Consider the following 15185-nt stretch of genomic DNA (forward strand, 5'->3'; position numbering starts at 1 on the left):
GGGGGGGATGGGCCAGCTCCCAGCAAGCGGCGGAGCAACAGAGCACAAAATCAGGACTTTTAAATGTCTGCTCCATGGAGGGACATCGCTCCAGAGGCTAAACCAGGGGGAAGCCCACGCGGGGTCACAGAAGGACCAGGGGTGTCTGAGTGTCACAGAGCTTGCAGGTATTAGAGCGGGGAAGCCGGCTACAGTGACAAAGCCAAGGAGTGAGCTCTCAGCTCGGGGTTACTTGAACTGGTTGCAGCCTGGGTGAGCTCGGAATGTGGCCGGAGGCCATGGAGACAGAAGCGACCAGGTGCTTTTCTCCAAGTTTGACCGATTGAGTGCTTTCCTACAAGCGCAACCAGAGGCCAGGGAGATGGGGGGGCAGTTGGGCGCTTTTCTCTGAGGGCGCACTGAGGAGGAGGACCCCGAGCTCTTGGCTCCTCTGGCGAGATTGGGAGGCCGCCATCTTCATTCCCGTCCTCCAGAGCTCTACAGAAAGCGCGCAGGGAACAAAAGCTCCCAAAAGCAAACCTGAGCAGATTACTTAACCCAGCCCCTGGTAAGGGTGGTGCAATTCCATCTGGGGCAAAGACACTTGAGAATCACTACAACAGGCACCTCCCCCAGAAGATCAACAAGAAACCCAGCCAAGACCAACTTCATCACCAAGGAGAACAATGGAATTCCAGAGGAGGAGAAAGCAAATCTTATCTGGACAAAATGACAAGGTGGAAAAACTCACCACAGAAAAAAGAAGAAGAGGCTGTATCGAAGACTGGGGACTTAATACAGACATTGCTAATATGACAGACCTAGAGTTCAGAATGACGATTCTCAAGGTTCTAGCCGGGCTCAAAAAAGGCATAGAAGATATTAGAGAAACCCTCTCCAGAGAGATAAAAGCCCTTTCTGGAGAAATAAAAGAACTAAAATCTAACCAAGCTGAAATTTAAAAAAGCTATTAATGAGGTGCAATAAAAAATGGAGGCTCTTACTGCTAGGATAAATGAGGCAGAAGAAAGAATTAGTGACATAGAAGACCAAATGACAGAGAATAAAGAAGCTGAGCAAAAGAGAGACAAACAAATACTGGTCCACGATAAGAGAATTTGAGAGATAAGTGACACCATAAGGCGACACAACATTAGAATAATTGGGATTCCAGAAGAAGAAGAAAGAGAGAGGAGAGCAGAAGGTATACTGGAGAGAATTATTGGAGAGAATTTCCCAAATATGGCAAAGGGAACAAACATCAAAATCCAGGAGATGCTAAGAACACCCCTCAAAATCAATAAAAATAGGTCCACACCTCGTCACCTGGGAGTAAAATTTACAAGTCTTAGCGACAAAGAGAAAATCCTGAAAGCAGCCCAGGAAAAGAAGTCTGTAACATACAAGGGTAAAAACATTAGATTGGCAGTGGACCTATCCACAGAGACCTGGCAGCCCAGAAAGAACTGGCATGATATATTCAGAGCACTAAACGAGAAAAACATGCAGCCAAGAATACTACTATATCCAGCTAGGCTATCACTGAAAATAGAAGGAGAAATTAAAAGCTTCCAGGACAAACAAAAACTGAAAGAATTTGCAAACACCAATCCAGCTCTACAGGAAATATTGAGAGGGGTCCTCTAAGCAAGGAGAGACCCTAAAAGTAGTAGATCAGAAAGAAACAGAGACAATATACAGTAACAGTCACCTTACAGGCAATGCAATGGCACTAAATCCATATCTCTCAATAGTTACCCTGAATGTTAATGGACTAAGCCCCAATCAGAAGACACAGGGTATCAGAATGGATAAAAAAAAAAACAAAACAAAACAAAAGAAAACAAAACAAAACAAAAAAACCCCAAAACCTAATAAGCTTCCTACAAGAACTCATTTTAGGCCCAAAGACACCTCCAGATTTAAAGTGAGGGGGTGGAAAACAATGTAACATGCTAATGGACATCAGAAGAAAGCTGGGGTGGCAATCCTTAGATCAATTAGATTTTAAGTCAAAGACTATAATAAGAGATGAGGAAGGACACTATATTGAAGACAATTTTAAATATCTATGCCCCTAACATGGGGCCAATTATATAAACCAATTAAAAATAAAATCAAAGAAATACATTGACAATAATACAATAGGGGACTTTAACACTCCCCTCACTGAAATGGACAGATCATCCAAGCAAAAGATCAACAAGGAAATAAAGGCCTTAAATGACACACTGGACCAGATGGACATCACAGATATATTCAGAACATTCCATCCCAAAGCAACGGAATATACATTCTTCTCTAATGCACATGGAACATTCTCCAGAATAGATCACATCCTGGGACATAAATCAGGTCTCAACCAGTATCAAAAGATTGGGATCATTCCCTGCATATTTTCAGACCACAATCTAGAACTCAATCACAAGAGGAAATTTGGAAAGAATCCAAATACATGGAGACTAAACAGCATCCTTCTAAAAAATGAATGGGTTAACTAAGAAATTAAAGAAGAATTGAAAAAATTCATGGAAGCAAATGATAATGAAAACACAATGGTTCAAAATCTGTGGGACACAACAAAGGCAGTCCTGAGAGGAAAATATATAGTGATACAAGCCTTTCTCAAGAAACAAGAAAGGTACACAACCTAACCCTACACCTAAAGGAGCTGGAGAAAGAACAACAAAGAAAGCTTAAACCCAGCAGGAGAAGAGAAATCACAAAGATCAGAGCAGAAATCAATGAAATAGAAACTAAAAAAACAATAGAACAAATCAACAAAACTAGGAGCTGGTACTTTGAAAGAATAAGATTGACAACCCCCTGGCCAGACTTATCAAAAAGAAAAGAGAAAGGACCCAAATAAATAAAATCATGAATGAAAGAGGAGAGATCACAACCAACACCAAAAAAATACAAACAATTATAAGAACATACGATGAGAAACTCTACGCCAACAAATTTGACAATCTGGAAGAAATGGATACATTTCTAGAGACATATAAACTACCACAACTGAACCAGAAAGAAATAGAAAGCCTGAACAGACCCGTAACCAGTAAGGAGATTGAAACAGTCATCAAAAATCTCCCAACAAACAAAAGTCAGGGCCAGACGGCTTCCCAGGGGAATTCTACCAAACATTTAAAGAAGATAATTCCTATTCTCCTGAAACTGTTCCAAAAAATAGAAATGGAAGGAAAACTTCCAAACTTATTTTCTAAGGCCAACATCACCTTGATCCCAAAACCAGACAAGGATCCCACCAAAAAACAGAATTACAGACCAATATCCTTGATGAACACAGATGCGAAAACTCTCACCAAAATACTGGCCAACAGTACATTAAAAGGATTAAAAGGACACGACCAAGTGGGTTTTATTCCAGGGCTGCAAGGTTGGTTCAACATCCACAAATCAATCAACGTGATACAATACATTAATAAAAGAAAGAATAAGAACCATATGATACTCTCTACAGATGCTGAAAAAGCATTTGACAAAGTGCAGCATCCCTTCCTGATTAAAACTCTTCAAAGTGTAGGGATAGAGGGCACATACCTCAATATTGTCAAAGCCATCTATGAAAAACCCACTGCAAATATCATTCTCAATGGAAAAACTGAAAGCTTTTCCACTAAGGTCAGGAACTCGGCAAGGATGTCCGTTATCACCACTGCTGTTCAACATAGTGCTAGAAGTCCTAGCCTCAGCAATCAGACAACAAAGAGAAATTAAAGGCATCCAAATCGGCAAAGAAGAAGTCAAACTATCACTCTTTGCAGATGATATAATACTATATGTGGAAAACCCAAAAGGCTCCACTCCAAAACTGCTAGAACTTGTACAGGAATTCAGTAAAGTGTCAGGATATAAAGTCAATGCACAGAAATCAGTTGCATTTCTTTACACTAACAACAAGACAGAAGAAAGAGAAATTAAGAAGTCAGTCCCATTTATAATTGCACCCAAAACCATAAGATACCTAGGAATAAACCTAACCAAAGAGCAAAGAATCTATACTCAGAAAACTACAAAGTACTCATGAAAGAAATTGAGGAAGACACAAAGAAATGGAAAAATGTTCCATGCTCCTGGACTGGAAGAACAAATATTGTGAAAATGTCTGTTCTACCTAAAGCAATCTACACATTTAATGCAATCCCTATCAAAATCCCATCCATTTTTTTCAAAGAAATAGAACAAACAATTCTAAAATTTATATGGAACCGGAAAAGACCTTGAATATCCAAAGGAATATTGAAAAAGAAAGCCAAAGTTAGTGGCATCACAATTCCAGACTTCAAGCTCTATTACAAAGCTGTCATCATCAAGACAGCATGGTACTGGCACAAAAACAGACACATAAATCAATGGAACAGAATAGAGAGACCAGAAATAGACCCTCAACTCTGGTCAACTAATTTTTGACAAAGCAGGAAGGAATGTCCAATGGAAAAAAGACAGCCTCTTCAACAAATGGTGCTGGGAAAATTGGACAGCCACATGCAGAAAAATGAAACTGGACCATTTCCTTACACAATACATGAAAATAGACTCAAAATGGATGAAGGACCTCAAGGTGAGAAAGGAATCCATCAAAATCCTTGAGGAGAACCCAGGCAGCAACCTCTTTGACCTCAGCCGCAGCAACTTCCTCCTAGGAACATCGTCAAAGGCACGGGAAGCAAGGGCAAAAATGAACTATTGGGATTTCATCAAGATCAAAAGCTTTTGTACAGCAAAGGAAACAGTTAACAAAACCAAAAGACTACTGACAGAATGGGAGAAGATATTTGCAAATGACATATCAGATAAAGGGCTAGTATCCAAAATCTATAAAGAGCTTAGCAAACTCAACACCCAAAGAACAAATAATCCAATCAAGAATTGGAAGGGGAGGTGAATCAGGAGAGACTATGGACTCTGAAAAACAATCTGAGGGGTTTGAAGTGGCGGGGGGGTGGGAGGTTGGGGTACCAGGTGGTGGGTATTATTGAGGGCACAGATTGCATGAAGCACTGGGTGGGGTGAAAAAATAATGAATACTTTTATGCTGAAAATAAATAAATTTAATTAAAAAGAAAAAGAAATGGGCAGAGTACATGAACAGACATTTCTGCAAAGAAGACATCCAGATGGTCAACAGACACATGAAAAAGTGCTCCACATCACTCGGCACCAGGGAAATACAAATCAAAACCGCAATGAGATACCACCTCACACCAGTCAGAATGGCTAAAATTAACAAGTCAGGAAGTGACAGATGCCGGTGAGGATGCGGAGAGAGGGGAACCCTCCTACACTGTTGGTGGGAATGCAAGCTGGTGCAACCACTCTGGAAAACAGTGTGGAGGTTCCTCAAAAAACTGAAAATAGAGCTCCCCTATGACCCAGCAATTGCACTACTGGGTATATATCCTAAAGATACAAACGTGGTGCTCATAAGGGGCACATGCACCCGAATGTCTATAGCAGCAATGTCCACAATTATGGAAAGAACCTAAATGTCCATCAACAGATGAATGGATAAAGACGATGTGGTATATATACACAATGGCATACTATGCAACCATCAAAAGAAATGAAATCTTGCCATTTGCGACGATGTGGATGGAACTAGAGGGTATTATGCTTAGCGAAATAAGTCAATCAGAGAAAGGCAACTATCATATGCTCTCCCCAATATGAGGAAGTGGAGATGCAATGTGGCGGGACTGGGGGGTAGGAAAAGAAAAAATGAAAGAAGGTGGGATTGGGAGGGAGACAAACCATAAAAGACTTAATCTCAAAAAACAGACTGAGGGTTGCTGGGGGCGGGGGGATGGAGAGGGTGGTGGGGATATGGACATTGGATGGGTATGTGCTATGATGAGTGCTGTGAAATGTGTAAACCTGGCGATTCACAGACCTGTACCCCTGGGGATAAAAATACATTATATGTTTATTAAAAAATAAATTTAATATAACAAAAGGAGTGAATGAATGAATGAGTAAAAAAATAAAAAGTAGTGGGGAGTTGTTTTTGGTGGAGGGGGGTGGGTTGGGAGTGCCGAGAGCCCAAGGGCGACGTTGGCAAAATGTTCAAGTAGTGTTTAAAAAAATAAAGAGCAGTTGTTCACGGGTCTGATCATCTGATACATGGATGTGTGGGATTCTCTTCCCTGGGTGCCAGTCGACATCTTCCAGACTTCCTGTGTTTTGTAGCGCTCGAGGGTAAAATTTGTAGTGCTGGTAGAAAAGAGTAGTTAGAGAAGATTTTAATTAGTCCTGTATTCATCAGGGTTCTACCTGAGAAACAGAACCAGTAGTAGATGTCCAGATGTAGATACACGGGGAGATCTATTTCCAGGAAGTGACCGGTGACTGTGGGGGCAGTGGGGGCGTGATCCAGAGTGTGACCCACTTGCCCGCTGCTCAAGCTGCTAATTGCCCATGGAATGTCCTCGCGCTTTGGCTTCCAAAGGTTTTTTCCGTTCTCTTGTTTGAACAAATATGGTTTAAAGTAGTGCCATTCATTCATTCATTCATTCATTAACTCACAAACAGCTCGCACGCACCGCGTGCAGGCGTTCTCTCAGGTGTTGGGGACAGGTAGGTGCACACACCTAGAAGTGGAGCTGCGCTATTCAGTTAAAAATGAATTTCGACCTAGCAGTGTCCTTAGATCCTCTTGTTCTGCCTGCATGTTTACACCTGATACAAAAGTTTATTTGGTTTTGAAACAACAGTGAATCTGAAATGGAATTTAAGAGGGCAAACTGCTAAGGTGGAGTAGGAATTGAGGTTTTAAATCAGGGAAGGAAGGGACAAAAAACTAGATAGACACCACCTAACAGCCTTTCTGAACAGCTTCTGCTCTCCTTCACTGACCCCAGAGCAGTCGAGATCGACCTGGTGGCTGGATTTGGGGGGAAGGCCACCAACATGTAGTTCACCCTTTCCTTTTACTTTGAATTTGGCTGCCTTCAGAATAGGGACATTGGTCCATCGTCTTCCATGTGCGAGCTGTGGGAAGTCAGGGGCCCACAGCTCTCCCTAAGACGGGAGGGGATCCTGTAATCCTCGGGTCTTAGGGGAGTCCATTTTGCGGCAAATTAAACTTTTTTACTATTAAATCTGACATGTTGATCTTCATCTTTCTGACTTGTACCTACTCAGCTGGTTTGGAAATTGAAAAAGAAACAAGGGCTATTTTTGGAGGTTACTCAAATATCAACACTCAATAGTCTCCAACCACTTAGTATATAGGAGTATTGGTGTACACAGCTCATTAGGTATGTTCATAGTGTGACCTTGGACTTTTAAGGAACATTTAAATTGCATAATGTGTTTTAAAAGATAGATTTATGTACTATATTTTATAATACAGCCTATCTAAAAGTTTTGATTTTAACTGGGGATAAATTCCTTATCACTTTGGAGAATGCAGCTATCTGCAACTTCTTTCATGATTCCAAATAACATCTTTTATTGAAAGGGTTCTATCCTCCATAATTCCTCCTTGATTCTTTTTCTTGACTTTGTGCCATCCAAGCTTGAAGACATTGGTTTTGCACAAACATGGAGCAAGAGAGTAAATAAGACCAGGCCAAGGCAACCCTATTGAGTGTTGATATTTGAGTAACCTCCAAAAATAGCCCTTGTTTCTTTTTCAATTTCCAAACCAGCTGAGTAGGTACAAGTCAAAAAGATGAAGATCAACATGTCAGATTTAATAGTAAAAAAGTTTAATTTGCCGCAAAATGGACTCCCCTAGGACAGTAGGAATGCTGTAGCAGGAAAGAAGACATTAACTGAAGCAATCAGGACTTTACTAAATGGAAAAGGTGAATACCAATTTATAACCTAAAAATACCCACCCCTTGTGAAACTTTGGGTGCATTATATTTAGAGCTGAATTTGCTCTTAACCACTCAGGACACACCTAATTTTTGTTTTGTAATTTCAGTGTTTATGCACATAAGTTTGAAAATACAGGATTTGTTCTAAGCACGCAATGCTATTAAATGACCTTGTTAAAAAAACAGCACGAGAAATCAAAAGTTCAGTTTTCTACTTTCAGTTCTGAGACTGCAGAAAATGAATCTGAACTCGTGTTTACAGTTATAAATCCTATAAATAGAAAGTTGCAATGCTGTTGGTCCTACCACATCTTGTGCTACTTGGAGATCCTATTTATAACAACTGGTAAAACACAAAACCAAACCAAACCAAACCAAACCAAACCAAACCCACCAGTCTTTGTGATGACTGGCATTTTACAAGTTAGTGAGGGGCTTACACAAGGCCAGCCTGTTTTCATAGGTTCACTGTGTCCTATTTGACTTACATAGCAACACATGCAACCAGCTGGTATTAAAGCTACTTTCAAAAATGAAGACTCTGATTCTATGAAGTAACATCTAGTCTGTTACTGTTGTATAAGAGGTTAACACACAGGCTGGGCAGTTTTGAGTCCCACCACCTATTAGCTGTTTGATCCTAGTGGACTTTGGTTTCTTCACTTGTCAAAGAATATCACCCCATCTACATAGTTATCACGCAGGTTGGTGTTTGGATGGAATGAGACAACATACCAGAGATTTTCGAAACGAAAACAGCTGTTCATATGTAGGATCACATTTCAGTTTAGTTCCACTAGCTGCTGCATGACCTTCTGACTTGTCCTAGCGGAACCTTTTTTTAATTACCAATTAACTTGGGGGAAAATATTACCTCAAACCACTGTCATAGGGATTAAAGGAAGGAAGACAAACTGAAGTTTATGAAAAATGTATGTTGATTTTTATTGCTTATGACTATATATATAAATAAAACATGATTGATTTTATATAATTTATTCCTTTGATTACATATTGAAAATCAGATCAACTCAAGTCCCCTCAAAACCTGATGATTTCTTGTGAAACCTGACACACTTTGCATTAAAATGAGAGAACTTGTGGGTTTGGGTGATACAGTGGGAACAGCACATGGAACTTTGGGGGCATTTTAGTATTGACGGATGTTACTTTTATGGGGAGTTAGATATTCACAGTTGAACAGCATAAATTAATTCCACAGAGCAATTAAATATTTCATTGTAGATTGATTATCCACAAAAAAGAAAAAGTCACAATGGTGCTGATGAAAATAAACCTAGTGGAATAAAGACTTTTTTTTGGTTATTGCCAGACTTTTGTGTCTAATATGCACATACCATGTATGCACATGCACATGTATTTTCATCAGAACACCATCACTGGTACATTTTTCTGAGTTCCTTTTGAAAGCGTACCCTCCTGCTTTCCATCCACCATCCACCAGAAGTCAAGTTTCTTGGTGTGAAGGCTTGAGGTCAGCATCTATAAAGCTCACTGAAATGAGGCAGGTGCTCCGTGGACAACTCAGGGGCTTTAGAGACAGATGTGACTGTTTTCATGGCACGTGGTACCTGCGCCAGCCATAGACAGGTAAAGCTTCCCATCCGGACACACACAGATTTCATACAGTCTTTGTGAGTTGCCGGCGGCACCCTGAGTCCCCTGAACCAACTTGGGTAAACACACAGTTTCAGCATCAAGCACAAGCTGTTTGGGAGAAAACAAGAGATGAAGTGGTAAAGGAGAATCAACACGATAGCCTGAAACTCCTATCTCAAAATGCTCCAAACATTAGTTTCTTCTTTGCAAAGAAAATGAAACAGGCACCTGACTCAAGATATTATCAGGCTCTTTTAAAGCCTATTTCTGTTTTCCATTCAGGCAGGGGCTTCATAACTCCTTCTCCAAATTGAAGAGAAGTCTTTTTTATTTTTAAACCCATTGTGCTAGTTGAGGTAGGAAGATTTATGATGCTATACTAAAAATACCTTTCAGAATTATCTGAAAAAAAAAAAGTTTTGTTAATTCACATATGTCTTGTGACCTAATCTGACTTTATGCTAAATCACCTTCTTTACCCCCATTAGGATAAAATACAGGCCTCAGAAATAAGTTCATCTAAATAATTTTTACCTCTGAATGTTGAAATTTCTGCTGGTTTTGTTTTCCTGTGAGAGGCTACTAACTACCCTATTAGCTACCAACCATTTCCCTAACTTCTAAAATGTTATTTGAAACTCAGCTGCCTTCTCTTAGATGTGGAAAAAGCAGTAGATACACAGACCAGAGCCAACTAAAATTAAATGAAAGCTATTGGGATTTTTGTTCCCATGACAACTTAGTTACATTGAAATGTAACCAGATGGCCATGAATTGAGGTTGGGAGATCTTTTTGGGAACAAGGAACCGTCCCACTGAGTAGCCCAATCTTACCCATACCGGGGCGTTTACTTATTAGAAGGAATTAAAGCATGTCATGGGCGGGCATAATGTTTTTCCTTGCAAACAATGTTGGACACTTCCTCTCATCCATGAACTCCACTTTTTTCATAACCCGATGCTTGCAGTCTGTATGCCCTCTTGGAAGACTGACCACTGCCATCGGCAGCAGCGGGTGGAACAATATCAGAAGCAAAGCTTTACCTTGAGGTCTGGGACACCACCAGAGTAAATGAAATTAAATGTGTATTGTATTTTTTTTTAAATACAGAGCCTACTTATGCTATTGTCCAGTGCTTTTGTTCTGAGGCTACCTGGTTTTCATTAATGTGCGTTTAGCTTTTCCTTGTTGGCTTCTCCACTCTCGTTTCTTATGGTTAATCAGTGAATATGTTTTCTAGTTGTTATTTATGTATTTATTTTCTTGCTCTTCTAGCAAACTCTAGTCACTGGCAGTCTACATACCCCTTCCTTGATCACTTGCGGGGAATATATCCCCTCACTTTGAACTATCTCCCAGTAATAAGGGAGATTAACTTAAGAGTCAGTCTATGTGCTACTATAAAAATGGCACCTTATTTGTGGAAACAAGTGAGACTATTTCAAAACTAAAATTAGTATTTTTTCAAGGTAATAGGTAATATATTCTAAGTATGAAGTGACATTATAATTTAGTAATGAGATCCAAAATGCTTGACTTCCATTTTTGCATTTATCTGCTCTTGGCACCATAACTTCTTAAATTACAACTTGAAAGGGCTTCACTAGATGTCTTTTACATTCTACTAGCAGCCTGCTAATGGACAGGTCCTGTCCACACTCATGAGCTGCCTCTCATGGCCTCCATTTACTGCCTCAACCATACCTTTCTCTTAGTAGCAAATCAATATAGTAATTTCAAAATGTTGCCAGCCATATTACCACATTGTTTTCTCACTGCCCTGTGACATAGTTAAGCAAATCTTATTTTTCCTACTGACAAATGAGAAGATAGGTCCAGGTCTGGAGAGGCCTGTTAATGTTCCTGAACTCAGGTAATAAATCGATCTAGTACTAGAGCAAGCAGTGTGAAGTAGAGAGGGCTCTACTGCCTCATTATGGCTTTGGCTTGTACCAGTGATGTCTTATTTCTGGACTTGAAGTTCCAGATTTTATCTTTATTGAGGCTGACTTTTAAAGCTCTAATTTTTCATATTTAATTTTTATTTAAACATAATTTGATGTGAGCAAGCATAGCGTGAAAGGCAACAACGGTTCATGGTTGTAATTTACAGGTAATGCCCAGTGACCCCGCCCCATTGAGAGTAGTTGGATCAGTAGGTATGGAAGAATTGATAGTTTCTGTCTGCGCTGAAAGTCATCAGGACATACAACAGGAGTTTCATACACCAAACTCACCATTCCATCACTACTTTGAAAAATGATATCCATTTGAGAAAGAGCCTCAATTTTCCCAGCATGAGCTTTAATATGAACACCCTTTGGGGCATCCATGCTTAGACTCCGTGTGGGGGATTCTAATCTGAAATGAGGGAAAGAAACAACAAAAAAATAGTATTAAAAAAAAAAAAAGCCACCCAAGGAATCCCTCATTGAATGGCTTTGCATACAAAATACAATTAATATAGTATCATGATGTCATTCTTGAATGCTAATAGAGTGTACATTCTTTACCAAGAAATCCAGAAATAATGTGCAGTAAAGAAATTAACTTCCCATCAATATGAGTCTACAACATTACTATACTCTAAAAACATATAAAAACATTACACAGCTGTATCCCCCACATGGTAGTTTCAGATGGCAGGTTTAAGCACTCTGCATATCACACCAGAAGAAACTGCTATTTCTAAATAACTTTGTAGAACTATCTTTTTACTGAAAACACAAACCTGTCTGGGAAAAAGACAAACTTCTAGGTAAGACATTCATTGACTACCTCTTCATAAAATGGAATGTAAGGTTAGTCTTTAGGTTTTGTTTGCGTTTATTTATTAATTTTTTTTTTTTTTTTAATTTAGGAGGATTAGAGGGCAGATGTGAAGATTTCTTTTGGGAAAATACTGAACTGATAGGGTTGGGAAACAGAATGGAGACTGCTTCAGCTGGCTTTGTTTTTGCATAATTCATCAGAATCTCCTTGTGATTAAATCAAACTTAGAGAACTAGGAGTATATGAGAAATTCCATTTGGTTCTGCCTGAAAAATACTAAATTTCCACCAGGTGGCACGACACGATCATTTGAAAGATTTTTAGAGCCTCAAACCCAACCTGACTCAACTCAACCCAACGTAACCCAACTCAACAACCTGAAAGGATGATCTGATTGAAATGTTTAAAGATCAATGAGAAGTGGAACAGGATACAAAACAGTCTGTAATCCTCTCACAGCAGAGTAAGATTAGAGTAGGCAGTGGTGAGAGAGAGAAAGGGGAGTGGCTCCAGAGGAGAGAGGTACCTTGGGTCATTAATTTGCATTTGAACTGATTGAATATTTATTCTGTAAATGTTTAGCTCAGAGGAATTGCTGCATTTAATTGGCAAGTTTTTGTCTACCACTGCTTGTCACAGAAAACAGTTTCATTTTTTTATGTACATCCCAATATGTAAAATTTGATCTGTTACACATTTTGAAATTTATGTTTACTTTGAGTACAAGGAAACAGAGACATTTATAGAATTTACTGGTCAAATTATGTTAAGCTTAGGTTATGGGGAAATGCTTGAATACATCTAGATGATTTGGTCTGCTGACTGCCTGCCCATTTTGCTACTTGATGTCTGTTAGTTGTCTATATTTTTCCTGCCTGGATTGATAGAAAAAAGGGGGAGGAGATGGGGAAGAAAAGGAGGGGGAGGAAGACATGTAGCAGCTTACCAAGGTCTGGTCCATTTCAGGCAATCCATTTGTGATTTTAAAGATCTTAGTGAAGGTGAGTTTGTATCAAAGATTAGTTACCGAACAACAAAATGATTTCAACAGGGCCAACTACTAGTTTTTAACCATATTATAATATGGTGCTTCTGGAATAGCAAATTTCTTCCCCTTTTCATTGTTTCTAGCCTTGAAGATGAAATATCTCAATTCAGCACAACTTGGGACATATTCTACCAAAAAAGGCTGTGATTAGAATGCTCTGAAGTATACATTTCCATGAACACACTGAAGAGAAGTCAGACATAAAACAACTCAGTTTTTTCTCTTTTTTTATATTTTATTTTGCTACTTGGATATCCAACCCTTTCATCAAATATGTGAATATATAAATGCTTACTCATCACTTATATGAGGAACAAAAAATTTTGAACAGTGACCCAGAAATATACCAAATAAATAAGCTGTGTGTGTATACACATGCACACACGGTATAATATACCTTCGCCCATATTCACTTTTGAATTTAGAGAATATAACTAGTCAAGCATGTATGATTGTATATTTATTGCTCATGTCAAGTTAGTGCCATTCAAACAAAGGGGAAAAATTACTGAAATTTATGGATAATGTTTTGATTTTAAGCTCTTTCAGGCTTACATTAAGCCTAAATTTTGTACATAGGATAAGAGACCAGAAAGCATAAATACAAATTGATAAAAAAAAAAAAAAGCTGGTCTAGAGGTAGCACTGGCCAAATCATGTAAGGGCTAGATTATGTCCACTGACAGGCAATGCTAACCACTAAATTATGTTAACTGTGTTGGTCTTTGATCTAAAAGTGTGGGGAATAATGTATTTAGTCATTTAACCCTTATTTATTAGACCCCTATTATGTGCTCTTCTAGATTTATAGAAAAACAGTAGCAAACAAGGCAGACCAACTTTCTGCCCTTAGGAATCTAACATTCAAGTGACTTAAAGGATGTAAGCAGAGGAATGACAAGTGCTTAATGTTTTTAAAGGCATAAAATGTTTAATGTTTTAAAATAAAGCACAGAATTTCAAAGGAAACAAATGACTTTTAAATACAAATGTAAAAAAAAATAAATACAAATGTAAAAATTACTTAAATGGGTAATACAGCAATTTAAGAGCTTATTTAGTAATTAAATAAGATCTGGCCAGAGGGCTTACAACTAATGTAATTTCAAAGCAGTGAAGAACAGATGTAATGTGTTTTGAGATACTTGCTCTAACCTTTATGTGATATTAAAGTATCTCTGCCTTCTACAAATGGGAAAGTCAAAGAAGCTACTAATACCATTGTGGCTTGTTGAAGGAATGCTAAATTTCAATCAGAGATCAGTGAAAATGAAGGATTTCTTTTTCACATTCAAAATCATTAACCCACTAAATTCTGTTCTTGGACACCCAGCGGATCCACAGACCACAAGTGAAGAATGCCGATACTCTAGAGAATGAGAAGATACAGATATGAAGAGGTAATGTTTAATCATTTTCCAGAACTGAAAAATAACATGAGTTCCTAAAACTGAATAGGTACACCAATGCCCAAGTACGAATTAAGACATATCCAGTATCCAAATGCTTTCTGGTAAGACTGCAGAACAGTAAGATTATGAGAAAATCTTAAAAATATTCAGAATGAAAACAAATTGCTTACTTACCAAAGACCCAACAGTAATGAATAATATCTTAATAATGCTGATATAAAATTGTCAGTCTAGAAATATATCCCAACTTAGCCATCATTCAACTATGAAAGGACTAGACATTTCAGGCCCAGAAGGAAAAGTTTCTGTCAGTGCAGATCGTCACTAAAGAAAATACTTATAGAAACTAAAACCAGAAGAAATGAGTATTTTGGTAGAAGCGGTGATGGACATTAGAAAAAGAATCAACACAGTATGTGAGAAAAGCTAAATCTGTATTTCCTAAAAGACATAATCAGAGAGATGAATAAAAGCAAAGTTGAAAAAACATGCAAAGTGAAGTTTGG

The 15185-nt window shown here is 38.6% G+C and overlaps 1 protein-coding gene across 3 annotated transcripts in view; it reads right to left on the bottom strand.

Annotated features, from left to right (window-relative positions):
* Positions 1 to 8746: 8746 nt before the first annotated feature.
* SGCG (sarcoglycan gamma) overlaps positions 8747 to 15185 on the bottom strand; it is a 144153-nt gene continuing 137714 nt past the window's right edge. For all 3 annotated transcript variants that reach the window (XM_059144617.1, XM_059144615.1, XM_059144616.1), the window contains 2 exons: positions 11685 to 11808; positions 8747 to 9554 (listed from right to left, as the gene is read on the bottom strand). In XM_059144617.1, coding sequence (XP_059000600.1) covers positions 9381 to 9554; positions 11685 to 11808 — 298 coding nt within the window. In that variant the 3' untranslated portion in view covers positions 8747 to 9380. The remainder of the gene's footprint in view (positions 9555 to 11684; positions 11809 to 15185) is intronic.

This window comes from Mustela lutreola, chromosome 13, assembly GCF_030435805.1.
Source record: "Mustela lutreola isolate mMusLut2 chromosome 13, mMusLut2.pri, whole genome shotgun sequence".
Taxonomy (NCBI): domain Eukaryota; kingdom Metazoa; phylum Chordata; class Mammalia; order Carnivora; family Mustelidae; genus Mustela; species Mustela lutreola.